General features: G+C 41.6%; 1 protein-coding gene across 10 annotated transcripts in view; it reads right to left on the bottom strand.

Annotated features, from left to right (window-relative positions):
* Positions 1-16,296, bottom strand: part of RHBDD1 (rhomboid domain containing 1) — a 123,388-nt gene that overhangs the window by 36,601 nt on the left and 70,491 nt on the right. For 7 of the 10 annotated variants that reach the window (XM_059167871.1, XM_059167867.1, XM_059167868.1 and 4 more), the window contains exon 6: positions 14,831-14,974. In XM_059167871.1, coding sequence (XP_059023854.1) covers positions 14,831-14,974 — 144 coding nt within the window. Of the gene's footprint in view, positions 1-8,519; positions 9,176-10,229; positions 10,327-14,830; positions 14,975-16,296 lie in introns of those variants that run through there. The other 3 variants (XM_059167872.1, XM_059167873.1, XM_059167870.1) reach the window with 3 other exon arrangements.

Below are 16,296 nucleotides of genomic sequence, written 5' to 3' on the forward strand. Positions count from 1 at the left end.
ACCACCTCCACTAGTTACTTAAATACTAGTCAACAGCATGTTTGGTCTTTCATGAATTACAGTCCTTGGATGCACCCATGGTCACCATTCGCTTACAGAAACACATGGGACAACAATGGTTATTCTGTTTTCAGAAACCAAGTGAGGTCATTGCAGTTAGGAATATATTCAGTTCTCCTTGCTGTTGGTGAGCTGTATCTTTCAGAAAAGTCTACTCTCTTCTATTCTTAATACTGCCTTTCCTGTCTTTCCGCTGAGTTGGAAGATTCCATCTACAGTTAGTGGACTGTGACTTGTGGGTCAGAGAACATTCTGGGATTTCATATCCCCTGGACTGTCACACAGATCCAACAGCAGGCCCTGAAAAGACTCAACCATGAAATCTGCCACACACGTTCCCATTCAGAGAGCTTCAAGTGGGCCAAGAAGACATACAGTGACCTCTCCTTGGAAAACGTAATCTGAAACTTTTTGATGAATATTTTACACAACTCTGCTTCTAAAATGTCTATAATTTCATTCCAATAGGGATGGTTATGATTACAAAGAATTCACTAAGCTAGTGAAGTACTGGCAGCATTTTGTGGAATACTAGTACTGTTACTATTAACTAAATTGTTATTTATGTATTACTAATTATTATTAATTAAAATACGGTGAGGATAACCCCACCGACACAGTATGAGAGGGTAAATAACAATGCCTGGGTCCACAGAGTCTGCAACCAAGACTGGGCTCACGTCGTGGCTCTACCGCTTCCTGGTTGTGCGACCTCGGTCGGCCTCCCTTTGGTTTTGTCTCCTCTGAAATGGGTAAATAGTAATATTCACTTCGCTGTTGTTGGATTAACACATGCACCTGCACACACATGTACATACACACACGCAGGCCACTTACAATGGTTTCTGGCATGCTAGGACTCACTGAAATTCCATCTCTTCCTCTAGAACTCCTATCCCCACACATGCGGGACAGAACACTGACCTTCAAATCTGTATTTGCTCTTGCTGCTTCCTCACTGAAGACTCCCCCTGGCTTCCACTGTCCCCAGAGTCCCCTACAAAAGCCTTAAACACTGTGTACAGGATCTTTCACAACTGAATTCCCACCCAGTTGGCCACTTGGGGCTCCACCTGAAAAACAGCTTGTAGTCCCACACAACTTCGTTTTTCCAACGGGCCACCCTCTCATCTTGGGGTTGCCACCCACTTTCTCTGCTCCTCTCTTGGTTCAAAGCCTTTACAACTCATCACTTTCAGGGGAAAAACCATAATCCTTAGGTGGGCCATGGGCTGGAACCCACTAACTGAAATTTAGGGTCAAAAACCCAGATAATCCCAAACTTGGATATTCTACACGCTTTACTATGAGAAAGGATGCTCGCTACCTAAGTGTTCTGCCTGCCGACCTTTGTGACACTTAAGTGACGGCGGATGTGATGACGTCACTCCTCAGGAGGATGATCCATGAATTCTGGGTCCCAAGTAAATGACGATGCCTCTGTCTTCTAGTTGCTGTAGGTGCAATTTTTAAGTTATCTTAATGTTAAGTAGTTGTTTCCCTGTTCATGGAACTGCAAAGAGCAAGGCATGCTTTTTAGAAAATATAAGTCTAGGTGTTTTTAAGGACAGCATTCATTTGATCTCATTATTCTGCCAGTTAATTGACAGGAAGGGATGTTCTAATTGGTCATGAACTCTGAAGATGCCCTTCTTGTATGGTGTCAAGGTCTAAGAGATGCAGGGTACACGGCATCTGTACAAACTGCTGATGCTTTGGGGAACAAAATGTTAGTTTCATGCAGCTAAAAAAAAAAACAGATGTTTTTGATTTTGGCTTCAAACAATCTTATCTATAATAGAGTAGAATTTGGTAGGGAGTTATTTTCTCCTCGGGCTAATAAGATGAACCACATTGCTGGTTAAATACTATTTTTCTGGGGTCACATAGTTTTTTACAACCATTGCTTATGGAAATCATTCTTGGTTCGATAGCAACCTGCCAAAATGGCAGGGGATTTTTAAAAGGCACTCTGAGAAAGGCTCTCCCTGAAGTTCCTTAACGTCCACCCACCCTGTCCCTATAGGCAGGACCATTAAAGACCAAAACATAACAGAAACACGCCATCAGCAGAGGCACAGCTCAAGTCCCTTTCTCAAAGCGTACGAAGAAATCCAGAATTCCACTGAACAGCTATGCCCCCATATCAAGAAGAATGGCCTACATGTTTCTATGCTATAGAAAACATTAACATGATAATTAGTGAATCACTAGGGTTACCAAGGGCTAGGAAATGTCATAACTTGACAACTGTCATCTGCCAAAATTATGCTCAAAATGGACCTTGCTGGGCCTGAGTTATCTAAGCCAGGGGCTTACTCCCCTCTGCACCCCCAAATGTCTCACCAAAAAGCATCCTCTACACAACAGCAAATTACTTGGGGTTTTAAAACTTATCTTTGTCACAGCAGTGTGTGCCAAAAGAAGGGTCCTGTGAAACCCCAGAGACACAGCTTATTTAAAGTTATAATGAAGACAGCAGGTGTTCTATACAGATGTCACTTCTTCTAGAAGACACTTATTAAACACTTTATCTCCCTTAATGTCGAAGGACTAGCTACATTTTATTTTCTTTCAGCATCACTGTAGCCAAAAGCAAACTGTTTCCTTTTAGTCTCACTGAGTTGAAAATTAAAAACTACTGGGCTCTGGGTGGTTTAGGTTGATTATGTAAAGAATTCTAAATGCAGTGATTCACGAGTCAACCCATACTGTTTTCTGGTAACTCAAAACTGTATTTTGAAATAGAAAAATCCTCTTTCAGGGAAAGTGCGCCAGACTTCTCCTTTCACTGGTGACCCAAGCCCTGCATTCCAATTACCACAAGAACAGATAGGAAAGGACCACTCTGCATAACATGTACGAAGCTTTCTACTTCATATACTGTCAGGTAGAATGGAACTGCCAGGTGCCATGGTTCGAAACCTGTGTGCTAACACAGCCTCATACTAGAAGATTTAGAACCTTAATAGGAAACCACTGCAGTAAGTGGGGAGAGCTAGCTACTGATGGCAGGAGCAGTTGGCCTTCTTGTCGGCAGGGTGTGGATAACTTTAGCCCAGAAGGTTCAGGGTGGAGAGGAGAAGGAAAAGGAAGGGATAAGCAGAAAGGAAAAGGGGAGACAGAAGCTGGAGAGATCCTAGTTCAGACCCTGGGCTCTGCCCAGTCTCCCCCATCGCTCTGACTACCCATCAGTAGTCTGCAGAGGCTGGAGGCATGAATGCATGATGTACAGGGGTCTGTGCATTTCTCTGCAGCAACTGATGCCTTCAATGGAATGCAGCTCGGAGAACATCAGAGAAGAGCATGGCTAATACTGAGTATTTTTAGCAATGCATAGATTTACTTTAATAATGTGTTTTTCCTTCTAAAGCTTCCACATGATTTTGTAGAAATTTTAGAAAATGGAATTAAGCCAAAACAACAAAATAGAAGTCACCATAATCTTATTCTTGAGAAATAAGGATAATGGATATTTTGTTAAACATTACCCCAATCTTTTTTACAGCACATTTACTGGGTCTATCAAAAATGAATGGGTTTTCACTGAGAATACCACTTGTATCCTTGCTTGTCGTTTGATATACCATGAACCTGCTTCTCTGTCTTTTTAATGGATAAGTAATATTCTACATGATGATTTATTTAATCTGTCCCTTATCATGCCACGATTAGGCCATTTGCAATTTTTCCAAAGCAGATAATTACAATGTAATTTTAATCAGCTTAATATTTATAGTAATCTTCATAACACTCCACAATTTCAGTACTGTGTTATAACAAAAAATAGATTTAAATAACACAGATGTGACATAAGAAGATTTCTGGGCCCTAATTGAGATTCATGAAGATATATAAATACATATTATGCATGACTTTCACATCTGGCTCTCCGTAACTAAGTGCAACAGAATTTATAAATAGTTCTGGACCCTTGGAGGACTGCCATGTGATGAAACTAGACCACTGTGAAAGCTATTTGTGATGCTATAATAAGTGGAAGCTGACACATGACTCTTGATTTTTCTTACTAGCAACAAAACAACAAAATGGGTGGAAGACTGCGCACAACTCTGAGCGAGAGGATTTTGAGAAGCAGAACAAAGGGCAGCAGAAATTCTCTTGGGAAAAATTCCCATTCACCAGGAGTGGGAGAAATGTGTAACAGCCTGATGTAAAATTCTGATGTATTAAGCCACACTGAATGTGAGCATATTTATTCTGGTTTTGTTCTGAATCATTTCTCTTCTAAAAGGAAAGCTACTGAACAAAAACAGAACCCTATTTAAATGAACGATACAAATATCCTTAATTAAAATGTCACTAATGTGCCCATATTAGAAATGCTTTTATGCTCATACACTATAAATTTTGGTAGAAATGAATGACATCCAGGCATATGATTTATGATTGTATACAGTAATAATTTTTTTTTCGTTTGGTGTGTGTGTTCTATAAGGTACCAGAGATGCAGGCTTCTTGTGTTAAAGGGTGTTCTTTCCCTACACAAATGATTTATCTTGCTACTATCAAGTTCTGTTAAAAAAAACAAACAAACCAGAGCCAAACAAACAAAAGAACTTAGCCAACCATTTATGGACAGGCAAGGACCACAGTAAAAGAAACGTCCTTGTTACTCTAGAAGTAATAGTCTTTCTAAACATAGCCTGACTCTTCCAGAGTTGCCACACCCATCTCAGTTCCTGGGATTCTGAATTCAGGAAGATCACAACAGCCAATCCGCTCCCAGAACGCAAACAAAACTCTGGCTCAGTTTCTGTCCTGACTCTATGGCGCAGTCGCCACAGTAACTGAATACTCAGTGGCAGCCTAGAAAGGCTTCTTCTGAACAGGCTCTGTTGGATGATACCAAAGTATCCCAACTAGGAACAGAGAAGTCTGGCCTCCTTGCCTGGTGTTCACCACTTAGAATGTGACCCTGAGCAAATCATTTGACTTCTCTGTGCCACCACTTCACAATCGGTAAGAAGATAATTACAAACGCTTCCTTTGTAGCACAGTGTAGGTATGGGAACCTTCCCAGCACCATGGACAGGCACTTAATTCCTTTCTACTTGGAAAGAATCTCACCAAATCATTTGCAGTGCTTTCTTCCCGGCACCCGTATTATGGGTAGCTGAAAGGATACAACTCAAATGTTATGTGGTTTTTCTCTGGGTGGTGGGGTTATGGATTACTTTTGTCTTCTTTTCTTATTTGTATTTTCCACAGTGAATATATATTGCTTTTTATAACTAGATTGACAAATACTGCCCAAATCGCAAAAGATGGTGATAGATGAGCTCAGGTACCCACCACCACCTCTCTCAGGTCCTCAGCACCATCTACTTTGGGACATCTGGAATTCAGGTAGAACTTCCAGAAAAGGAATGGAGTGCTGCCCCTTCCAATGTCAAAACAAAAGCAGAACCACACAGCAATGACAGCACACACCTTAATAGGTGTTAGCACACAAACATGAGAGCTGCTCCCCCTTCCCTGGAAGGCTATGTGGACTCTGCCCTTGGTGGCAAGGGAAAGCTGAAAGCCTGTCTGCAGTCAAGTCTGGGGTCTCATGCAGGGGTTCGGCTCTAGGGTGGCTCATGGGAGCCCTAGAAATGTGGGTCCAATCTAGCACCTTGTAGGGAGCTCCTGACTCCCTGATCTCACACCTGCCTACTTCATATGTGCATCCCCAGGGCAGGACATTGTTGACAGTAACTGAGGCCAAGTTCACAGACATGTGTATAGATGATGATGGGCTTCTCTGAGTCTGTTTCCTCACTGGGTGAAAGCAGGTATCAGATATGATGACCTCTAAGGTCACACTCAGGGCCAGCATATCACAGTTACATTTGAAAAATGATGTGACGTTGTCTCATTCTTCGTCACTGACTTTAAAAGTAATTTAAATAAATTAAGCACAGGATCACAATAACACATCCTGCCCCAAGATTTAAACTGAAGTCATGTGCTTAATATGTTCAATGATGTGGCTCTTTGAAGACACCGAACTCATCACTGGTGTTCAGCTCACAGATGAAGATGGAATATTACAGTACAGTCACGTAAAATGTTATATATATGCTTTTGATGTGCAATTATAATGCTTAGAATTAGAAAGGCTGAGATAAAAAGAAAATAAAATCCGACTCACTGAAAATATCAACAGCTGAGTCTGTGTAACAAAGTCTGGGCCTTTAGCTCAAAAAAAAAAATAAGACACTGTTTGGTTTTATATTTTAGTATAAATATGTAGGATTAGGAACTTCCTCATATCCTCAGTTGTCTGATTAGTAAGAATGTGAGATCCACTGTAATTTTAAAGCACTATTTGATAACTCTTTTCCAAATGAATACATTTTTGTAGACACAAAACGTTTCTGAATCAGGCCTAAAATTAACAATTTTCTGCAATTATTTGACTTTACGAAATACTGAATAAGCATGTCAATTACTTCTGAGATTAAAAATTGTATAGATAACTTGAGTATACAAATCATTGTTATAGTAAACCATAAAATTCCTATGTAATTTAGGAAATGTTGGTTGCTGAATATTTCATAGATAGGTAAGTAAGGTGATCAGTTCATTTTGAAAGTTACTAGGGGCATGTGGGTGGCTCATTTGGTTAAGTGTCCGGCTCTTGACTCTGGCTCAGGCATGATCTCAGGGTGCTGAGTCTAAGCCCTGGACAGGCTCCGTGCTGGCCATGGAGCTTGTTTAGGATTCTCTCTCTGGGGACGCTTGGGTGGCTCAGTTGGTTAAGCGGCTGTCTTCAGCTCGGGTCATGATCCCAGCGTCTTGGGATCGAGTCCCACATCGGGCTCCCTGCTCAGCAGGGAGCCTGCTTCTCCCTCTGCCTCTGCCTGCCCCTCTGTCTACCTGTGCTCACTCTCTCTGACAAATAAATAAATAAAATCTTAAAAAAAAAAAAAAAAAAGATTCTCTCTGTCCCTCCCCTGGCTTTCTCCCTACTGGCTCTCTCTCTCCGTCACGCTCTCTGAAAAAATATTTCAAAAGCTACTGTCTTTTGTGAATCTAATATATTGGTTAGTTGAAGTGAAGTGAGTCACTTAAATCTACTGTTCAGCAAAAAGAATAATATTTTTGGTTTGATAGTATGGAAAAGGAGTTATTCCTTTCTGTAGTCTACAATGCTTAACAGTATCTGACACATATGAGAGGCTCAAATGCAGATTTGCTGAGTGACAGAAGGAATGATGAGCAGAGCAGCATGAGCGTGCAAGGTAGTATTTCTGAAACTGCTAAGATTTGGTAGTCCAAAAGCAGTCTCCAAGTATGAGAGGCCGAGGGAGGGGGCGGGGGGGGGGGGAACATGGGTGGGTGGAATTAATTCATTAGTGTTTTGTTTATACTTTTATTGTTCAATCTACTCATTAGCATCTGAATAATGCTTTCAATAAATGGTGATTGTGGGGGGTGGCAGAAGAAAAATTATAAATACACGCATAATCGTTACTGTCAAGTTCCCAAATATGATTAAATTTCATGTATCTTTATTGCTATTTTATTATTCCAGTAACAGCAGGCTATGGTTAATACTTTGGGACCTCAAGAGAAGCTGGCTCCTTTACAATGGGTACCTAAACAGAACTCTGGCCATCTCATTTCATTGTTTTTCTCCCTGGCTGGGATAGTCACATGTTGTTTCACAGATTTAAGAACTCATACACTTATGTTTCTTTATGTGCACAATTTGACATCTAGACACAGTCTCGAATATCAAACTTCCCTCGCTGAAATGAGTGTCTCCAATACAGGCTAGCAAGTCAGAATCACAATCCAAAGAAAGTGTTCTGCAATGGGACTGCTTTTAGACAATCTGGCAGATGGTACTTTTTCATTACATAGAAACTTTTCCTAGGGGAAAACACACCCAATTACTTAAAAAAAAAAAAAAAAAAAAAAGTGAAGTGGTCACACAGAATTAGCTATACATCTCTGTCCTGGCCTCCAGCACCTCCGCAAGGCCGCAGGCAAGCCATGAACATTGTTAAGCCATTTGCATATGTTAAAAACACGCCCATTATGCCTGCCTCCACTGGGCCAAAGAAGGATCATATAACGGCACAACTGAGTAAGATACCACGTCCTAATCCATGTATGGATCGGGTGAGATCGGCCCTCATTAGCGGTGTGAGTTTTTATTCCTGGACCGCTCTTTTGTCCGTGAGCCCTGAGTTCTACATGTCACACGCCCAACATTCCTGACAGTTCCCAGTGCCTCCACCTCTTCCTAGCTACACCCCTCCTTCTCAGTCCCTTACCACAGGACAATGGGAAAGGAAGAGAGTACCCAATCCATCTTTCTTGTGAAGAAATAATAATATAACAAAGGTCTGGTTAGATTCAGTCTTTCACACCTCAAGTGAAGCTAGTTCATTAATAAGCCAGGACCGAACGCAGGCCACGGACATTCCCATTGTTTTCCCTTTGTACTGTGCCAGGAAAGATAAAGAGAATGAACACAGTGCATTTCATTTTTCTCAAAAATGTCCACACAATAAAGAAACAAGACAAATGCTGCTCTTACATACGCTGGTTATAGCTTCAGTAAAAGGAAAAATGTACAGAAGTTCTCTCTTTTTATTTTTTTTACCTAAAATGTGTCTCAATTGGTCCCTACAAACACATGATGCTTCTAAACAAGATTCAAAGATCCTGTCAAATCATCTGTTAACAACAAAAGCACTAGATATTAATTTGGAACCTAAATATTTTTTTTTTCCAAAATGGCTTCCCTGGTAATTTCACATCCAAAGACGGAGAGACAAAGCAGCAACCAGTTTCATTCTGAAGCCAAGACCTTCGTAATATATTCCACCATAGTTTCACATATGGCTAACCAGCAACCCCAACTGTACAGTGTGTGTGTGGGGGGGAGATGACAGATCTGCTCGATTTTCACGAGAGAGCCAAAGTGTGACTGTGGCCATTTGCCTTGCAGAAGAGTCGAAGAAAAGGAGCACAAGTTACGCCACTTGCCAGTAAGGATTTCCAGCTTTAACCAGTTCACATGCTCCAGGCTGGCAGAGAGGAGTTGAAAAGGACACAGCTTTGTACCCAGCCACCAGCTGAACTTGGTGGCAGGCTATTTAAAAAAAAAAAAAAAGGCACAAATTATACATGGAAGGATGTGGGGGAGGGGAGAGAGGAAAATGCAATGAGCTAATGTTCCTACTTGGCATCTGCCTTTTGACTCAAAGAAAGAGATGGCTCTCTTCCAAAATTTTTCTATTATTGTGGTATCAGCTGCCTCTTGGACTTGCTTATAAGAGCGGAGACTGCCAACAGAACAAGACAAGATTTCTGTTGATAGTAGTAAACATCCATGTTCCTTGAAATCATAGGGATTTTGAGACTTCTTCTACAAAGGTTACTTTGGTATTACTAGTCCCTGCATGAGCCTCTGGACCTGTACGGCCAGTTACCGTGAGGATATTGACAACAGCAAGTTCTGAACTAAAAAAGGTGCTACCTCGATTCTTTAATACACTTCTCCAATGTATTTAACTAAAGAACAGTCTGAAACTAATTGGTTCTGGAGGTTTCTTGGTGGACTGGCATTCTACCAAATGAATTTCTATTAGTGGGCCCTTGTAAATCTCAGTATAACTCTAATACGCTAACATCTTACTCTGAAAACTGAAAATCAAAGAGAAAAAATAAAGCATTTATCGAGGCTGTTTAAAAAGGGCTATCAATTCTACCTACTTCATGATGGAAAGATCTTCTTTACTTAAAAAAAAAAAAAGGTAGTAAATAAATGTACTAAGAATAACAGATTCAAACCCTGATGAAGAACAAGGAAAGTTTCCAGCTTCCCTCTGGGGTGTAGAAAGCTAGGAAGAGCATCACTCTTGTGATAAACATAAATGCAAGACAATCTGCAAATTAATGACTTTTTCTCAACCCATCACGGAGCTCAAACACCTGGACAACTAACTAGACAGAGGTCTGAAAAGGTACCAGAGCACTTGCTCACCTAGTTCAGACTCCAGTGGACACTAATACAAAGAATTTAGCCAAAACTATGAACAAATTGCTAAGGCTGAGTGTGAACTAGCAAGAGAACACAGGATGTATTCAGAGAACATATATCACAAAGTATGCTGGGACTATGATAGAGGAGAATTCACACGTACTTTTAGGCTCTTCTCAGAACCTCCTGTGGGCAGAGTCCTCCCAAAAGGGATGGGTGAGCATGCCCAGAAAGCATCCTCTGTTCTTCCTGGTTCAGTCCTAGGAGAAAGAACAGCATCCCTTGCGGGAAAGGTTTGTAAAATAGGCTGCCCAGATCCTTCTTCTCTTTCCTGGTTAACAAAAAATGTCCAGTGCCCAGAAGAAAGGCAAAAGCCACTGTTTCCTAACAGAAATGGTGAAAACCAGTGCAGCTTAGGAAAGGAGAAAGGGAAATAAACAGGGATCTCTAAACCTCGGGGAGGACCAGGAACACCTTGGAGGCCACACCTCCTCCAAGTGAGGCATCCAGTAACTAAGATCAAGGCCTAATCAGAGCATACCTCATTTGCCTCCTGCCCCTTGACTGCAAAGCCCAGAGTGAGAAGTAGCAGCAGGGTAGCCCAGGAGAGAGGCATGAAGCAGAGGGAGAGTCTACCCAAGCTGCAGCACCGTGGAAGGGCTGAAATCCAAGGTCAAGCAGACACTGAGTAAACCTCATCAGCCTATCAGCCTCCACCCCACCCTAAAAAACAAGGTAACACTGGAGGGCTCTGAAAGTGTTTGGTGTACAGAGGGTAACCACAGCAACAATATGCTTTGGTATTACTGAGAGCAGTTTGTTTAATTCAAAACGCAGTATGCAACAGAACAGTAGATAATCAGAAGGAACTGGAAGACCAGGTGCGCTAGACTAAGGCAATCTAATTAAAGTATAAGGAATATTCTACCCAACCAGAGAAGAATACAGGTCTGTTTTGGGGGCACGGGGCATTTTCACCATGGTGGGCCATAAATTGGCACAATCAGGTGGGCCTTATCCTGGGAATGCCTTTGAAAATCAAAATAATTCCATATGTCAACAGACTAAAGAAGAGGAAAAAAATAATCTCAATGTACTTTTTTTTAAATTACTATTTACAAATAGCATACTTTCCCCTCCAAAAAACATACTTAAGTATAAATCGAAGATAATACATGGAGGATCTGTATGTTCCAAACATTCAGTGGTAGGAAAATCTGATTACAACATAACACTGAATGAAACTAAGTAAGGTACAAAATAGTATGTACATATGGTCAGAATTTTATAAAATAAAACTCAAACCAAGTATTGTTCTCCATAGGGAAACAAAGGCAAAAAAGTATTAAGGCTTTTAAAACAATATCTCTTTGGTTTCTTGTTGTTAAGAAGGAAATCACAAAGTGTTTCAAAGAAAATAAAACTAAAGTTAATAATATAAACAATTTATAAAGCTAATTCCTTTGCTGCTACCTGTTACTGTATAATGCACTTCACGAAGTCTCCTCAGGTCAGTTTTCTTGGAACTAGTTCCATAGGCTCTTAGAAAACATTAATTTAATAAACTGGTCTCCTAACTGCAGAACTAATTAGAATCATCAGAATACCAGTGCCATTCTGGGTTTTTAATGGGGTATAGTTTGCTATATTCATAGTCTGGCAGTGTTTTCCAAATTTATTTGAATGCAGTACATGTGGAGGGATGGGGAGAGAGAGGACAGGGTCGTTTCGGCTGACCTTCCAAAGCAGGTTGCAGACATCACATTATTTTGCTTCTAAACACTTTAGCGTGTACGTCGCAAGAATAAGGGCCATTCTGCTACTTATCCACAATACCATTATCACATCCAAGAAGTCTGATTACTTCCCTAACAACTTCTAATATCTAGCCCAAATACAAAATTCCCGTTTTATAAAAAAAGGTTTTGTAGTCAGTTTTTCAAGCTTTTCATGTTATGTTTGTTATTTCCTTTTAATACAAAACCACACCCTGTTTTTTTTTTTTCTTTTTGACATGGACCGCCCCCCCCAACCAGGAGACCACTCTCATTGAATTGCAGAAATCCCAGGTTTTATCTGATTATTTCTCGATGGTGTTACTCAGCCTGTTCCTCTATCCCACACAGCTCCTGTATATTGATGCTTACACTGGAAGACTTGGAGTTAGGTTAAATACTTGTAGTGAGAAGATGTCACAGCAAGAACATGATACTGTGCTCCTCATACCACATCATACTGGGAGACACCCAACAGGCTGCCTCATGGATAACATCGTTGAGCTTGAGAGCGGCACTCAGGTGTTTGACTGCCCAATCTCTCCATCTCTCCATCTCTCCCTTTGTTCTTAGTATTTCCACCATGACATGATACGTCATCACTGTCCTGCCTCTCAGGAACCTTCTAAGTGATGCTTTTTGTAGTCCTTGATGGTCTTTGCAGGACCACCAGTTATTTCATTAGGTACCTTATCAATTCTTATTTACCTCTTGAAAATTTCTGGATAGGAAAATTCCATCTTTGTGATGTACAGGTATGTGGGTTCTGACAAATACAGAGTTTTGTACCCACCACAATAATAAGATTCACAATAGTCACAGCACCTCAAAATATTCTCTCCCACTGTGAGTCTGTGTTCCTAAACGATGTCTGGTACAAAGTCCATAATCAGTAGCTTCACTCCAACCTTACTTGTCCCAGATTTCCTGCCTTGCCTAATGGTGATTAAACTCCTGTGTGCATAGGAATAAAACCATGAAAATTTATTTTAGTACAGGCTCTGGGGCCCTACCCCCAACTCTAGAAAGGCTAAGGCATGCTGCTTGTGATCGAGAGGCTAAACCATCGAGTATATGCAATAAAATGATGATGAGCATGGCCCTAATTCTCTACCTTTCCTTGTATTTATGATCTTTGCAATGCGACTTTGCAACTCCTGCCATGAAGAGGTGGAGTCTGTTACTAAATCCCATGCGTCTGGGCGGTGACTTGTGGCAGTGGCAAAATATAGCGGCACTGGTGGGGCACTAGCACAAGCCTTGCTGGTTTCTACTCCCCTGGAACCCTGGGGCAGAAGCCTGGCAGATGACCCTCACCAGCCTGGTGGACCAGGTGGGGTGTGTGACCTCATTTCCACCACCGCCTCCAAAGACAGTCACTCAGGCAAGTCAGTGGGGTCACCCCAGGCAGCCAGCTCCAAGTGACCCACTGCAGACGCCTTAGCACGAGGGCCAGCCCAAGATCCCGTGAGCTTGGTCAGCTGCCAGATATGCTCAAGAGCAAGAAGAAATGTTTATTGGTTTTAGCCATGTCAGGGTGATGTGTTAGACAGTAACAGATGACTTGCACACAAGTCTGATACTCATTACCAAAGGAATACTGACTTCTCTCTTCCGCTCCATTCCCCGGCCCTCCCCCCACCCCCCTTCATTTGGACTTTGGTTTCTTGTTCAGACGGCCGCCATCATGCTACCTCCATGCACGCTGCTGGTGTTGACTGTGTTCTTCAAAGTGGGAAGCCTCGTGGTCATAATGCACTCATCCCTAGCATCTAGCGCCATGCCCGGGACCCCAGATAGGTGCCCAATCCTTGTTTGTGGAATGACCGACACCAGACTCCTAAAGCACAGCTCTGATCATGTCACAACCACACACAGGACTCCACTGGCACTTCCAGCACTTAGCGGGTCCCTTCTCCACCTGGCCTCCTTGATTCTATGACCTCTGTGATCAGGCTGTAGCCTCGCTTTCCACTCTTCTTCCCCTTCTTCTCTTAAGGCCCTGTTCCAAAATGGGGGCTGGCTGACGGCCCCCTTACTTCCCTGTCTGTGTGGTACTGACTCCTGCCCACATCTCTGTAAATCTGACACATTCCTGAAGGTCCCAGTCCTCTGTGAGAGTCTGGCAGGCCTAGTGAAGGGAGAGCTCGCCCCTCCTGCCTGCATCTAGCACTTAGCCTGAGCCTCTCTTAGCTGAGCACTCTCACCCGAGCACCTGATACTATGGTCATCTGTCCCTTGTGGCCTCTCGCAGGCATCTCCTCTACCTGAGACTGTGAACTTTTCAAGGGAGAGTACATCTTTTACCTCTCTGTATTCCCTAGGGTACCCAACGCAGACCGCAAAACATAGTCAAGACTTTCGTAAATGCTTACTGAATGAACAGATGTTTTTTTGTCACTATAATAACAGTAGCAAGTCAAACCCACACAAAAGTGGCATGATAAATGCAGTGGTTTTCATACATCAATCCATAAAAGAATCTTCTGGAAGGCCTGTTGAAAATACAAATTCTTAAGATCTGCCCCCAAAGAGATTGGTTCAGCAGGTCTGGAGTAGAACCCTAAATTTGAATTCTTACCAAGCTGTCCAAATGACTTTGGGGAAGGTCTGTGGGTGACACTTTGATATATACAGTGACATACAGCCTGCTTTGTAGATATGAAATCCAAAGTAAACCTTTTTTCACATCCCTCAGTCTTTTTTAGGTTTCTTAACTGTAACACCAAGGCACTGAGGAGCGCCGCGGGCCTATAAAAAGACCAACTTTAACAATACCTACATAGTCTGGCACCTTACTAGCTTAGGTTGCTGGGAATATGGTATCACACCCCATTCTCGGTAATCACAATCTGCACACATTTTTTTTCATCTACATATCCTTTTTATAAACTATTTCAAGTTTAATTTGCTACAAATAGTCCTTTTTTCAGACCATCTCACCATGTGAGGTATGCTTTAAATTAAGTGAAGGGCGCAACATTCCTACCTCGGTCCCAGAGGCTGGCTCTTAATGCTCTCTCCAGTTGTTCCTCCTCACTCAGTCCTGCTGTGTAGGCATCATAGTTCCTGGGTGTTTCTTCAGAGTAGGCTGCCCATCCATACTGGTAAGAATCCTGATATCTGGAGTAGCCTACAGGCACAAGAAAAAGGTTATAGTTTTGTAAGCATCATAGTTCCTGGATATTTCTTCAGAGTAGGCTGCCCATCCATACTGGTAAGAATCCTGATATCTGGAGTAGCCTACAGGCACAAGAAAAAGGTTATAGAACACGGCCACGTACCACTCTTTCCATTCTTCCTATTTGTAAGCAAAGACAATAATCTATATGATCATTTTGAGTACAGTAATAACCCTCAAACTAAGGAAAGATGACAAACTGAAAAGTCCTCCATGAGCATGGGCAGTTACAGTCTCATTACTGTTGTACCCACAGCGCCCAGCATGAAACTGCACATGCGTGTGTGAGTCCTTACATGCTGAAGAGGAACAAGATCTGAATTTACAAAGTCCGGGGGGTACCGGAGAGGGCTGGTATGAGCTATTTTCATCTGGAGTGGACTCAGAGCTATACAACACTTGGAGTGACTTCCCTGTGAAGTCCTAACTGGAGTGAAGGCAATGGTTGAAATGAGAGTTGATAAAGCCTTCCTGTCTTGCGGATGCACACAATGAAAGGCAGACTAACATTTAATGCAGAGACCACGGGATTTCTGTGCTGGGTGTGATGCTTTGGACAGTAGTAATTACATTGATATACAAGGCGATGTCTCTATAATTACAATTTTATGTCAAAGAACACAGTTTCTATTAACAGCACTTTCAAGAAATTGGTTGCTAGATAAAATGAGAGAAGAAACAACCTGCTCATTAAAGACTGCTTTAAATATCAGACTTACATATCCCATTAATGACGGTCAATTACAGAGCAGAGTTCACTTTTGCAAGGTGTTTTCATCAATCTTTTTAAGTTGGTTTGAGTTTATTCCTTATATCTTCTTTAATTGCCCACTTTAATGTAATTTGTTTGGAAGAGAATTTTCCCCCCAAAAGATTACCAATCTAATTTTCGTGTAATGAAAGAGTTGTAAGAGTCTGCTTAACTTTACTCTTTCTTTCCTTCATTATCATACCCTTTGGGGATGAGTCTGCAAATGTTTAATTAATGTGCTTTTTGTTGTTGATGAACATTCCTACCCTTTACTTTGAGTCCTGTGTCATAGGTCTCCATATCATCAACTGAGTGCACACCTGAGTTTAAATTTCTTATTTCTTTAAGACTACAGGGGGAAAAAACCACACACACACACACACACACACACACAATCAAGCCAAAAAAAAAAAGGAACACTGTAGGGCAGAATCTGGTTAGTTAAGATTTCATATTCAGAATATTTGATAATTGGTCCTGAGGCTATTTTAAAGTTTACTTTGTGCTGGTTATAAATAAATGC

Source organism: Mustela lutreola, chromosome 3 (assembly GCF_030435805.1).
Source record: "Mustela lutreola isolate mMusLut2 chromosome 3, mMusLut2.pri, whole genome shotgun sequence".
Taxonomy (NCBI): Eukaryota; Metazoa; Chordata; class Mammalia; order Carnivora; family Mustelidae; genus Mustela; species Mustela lutreola.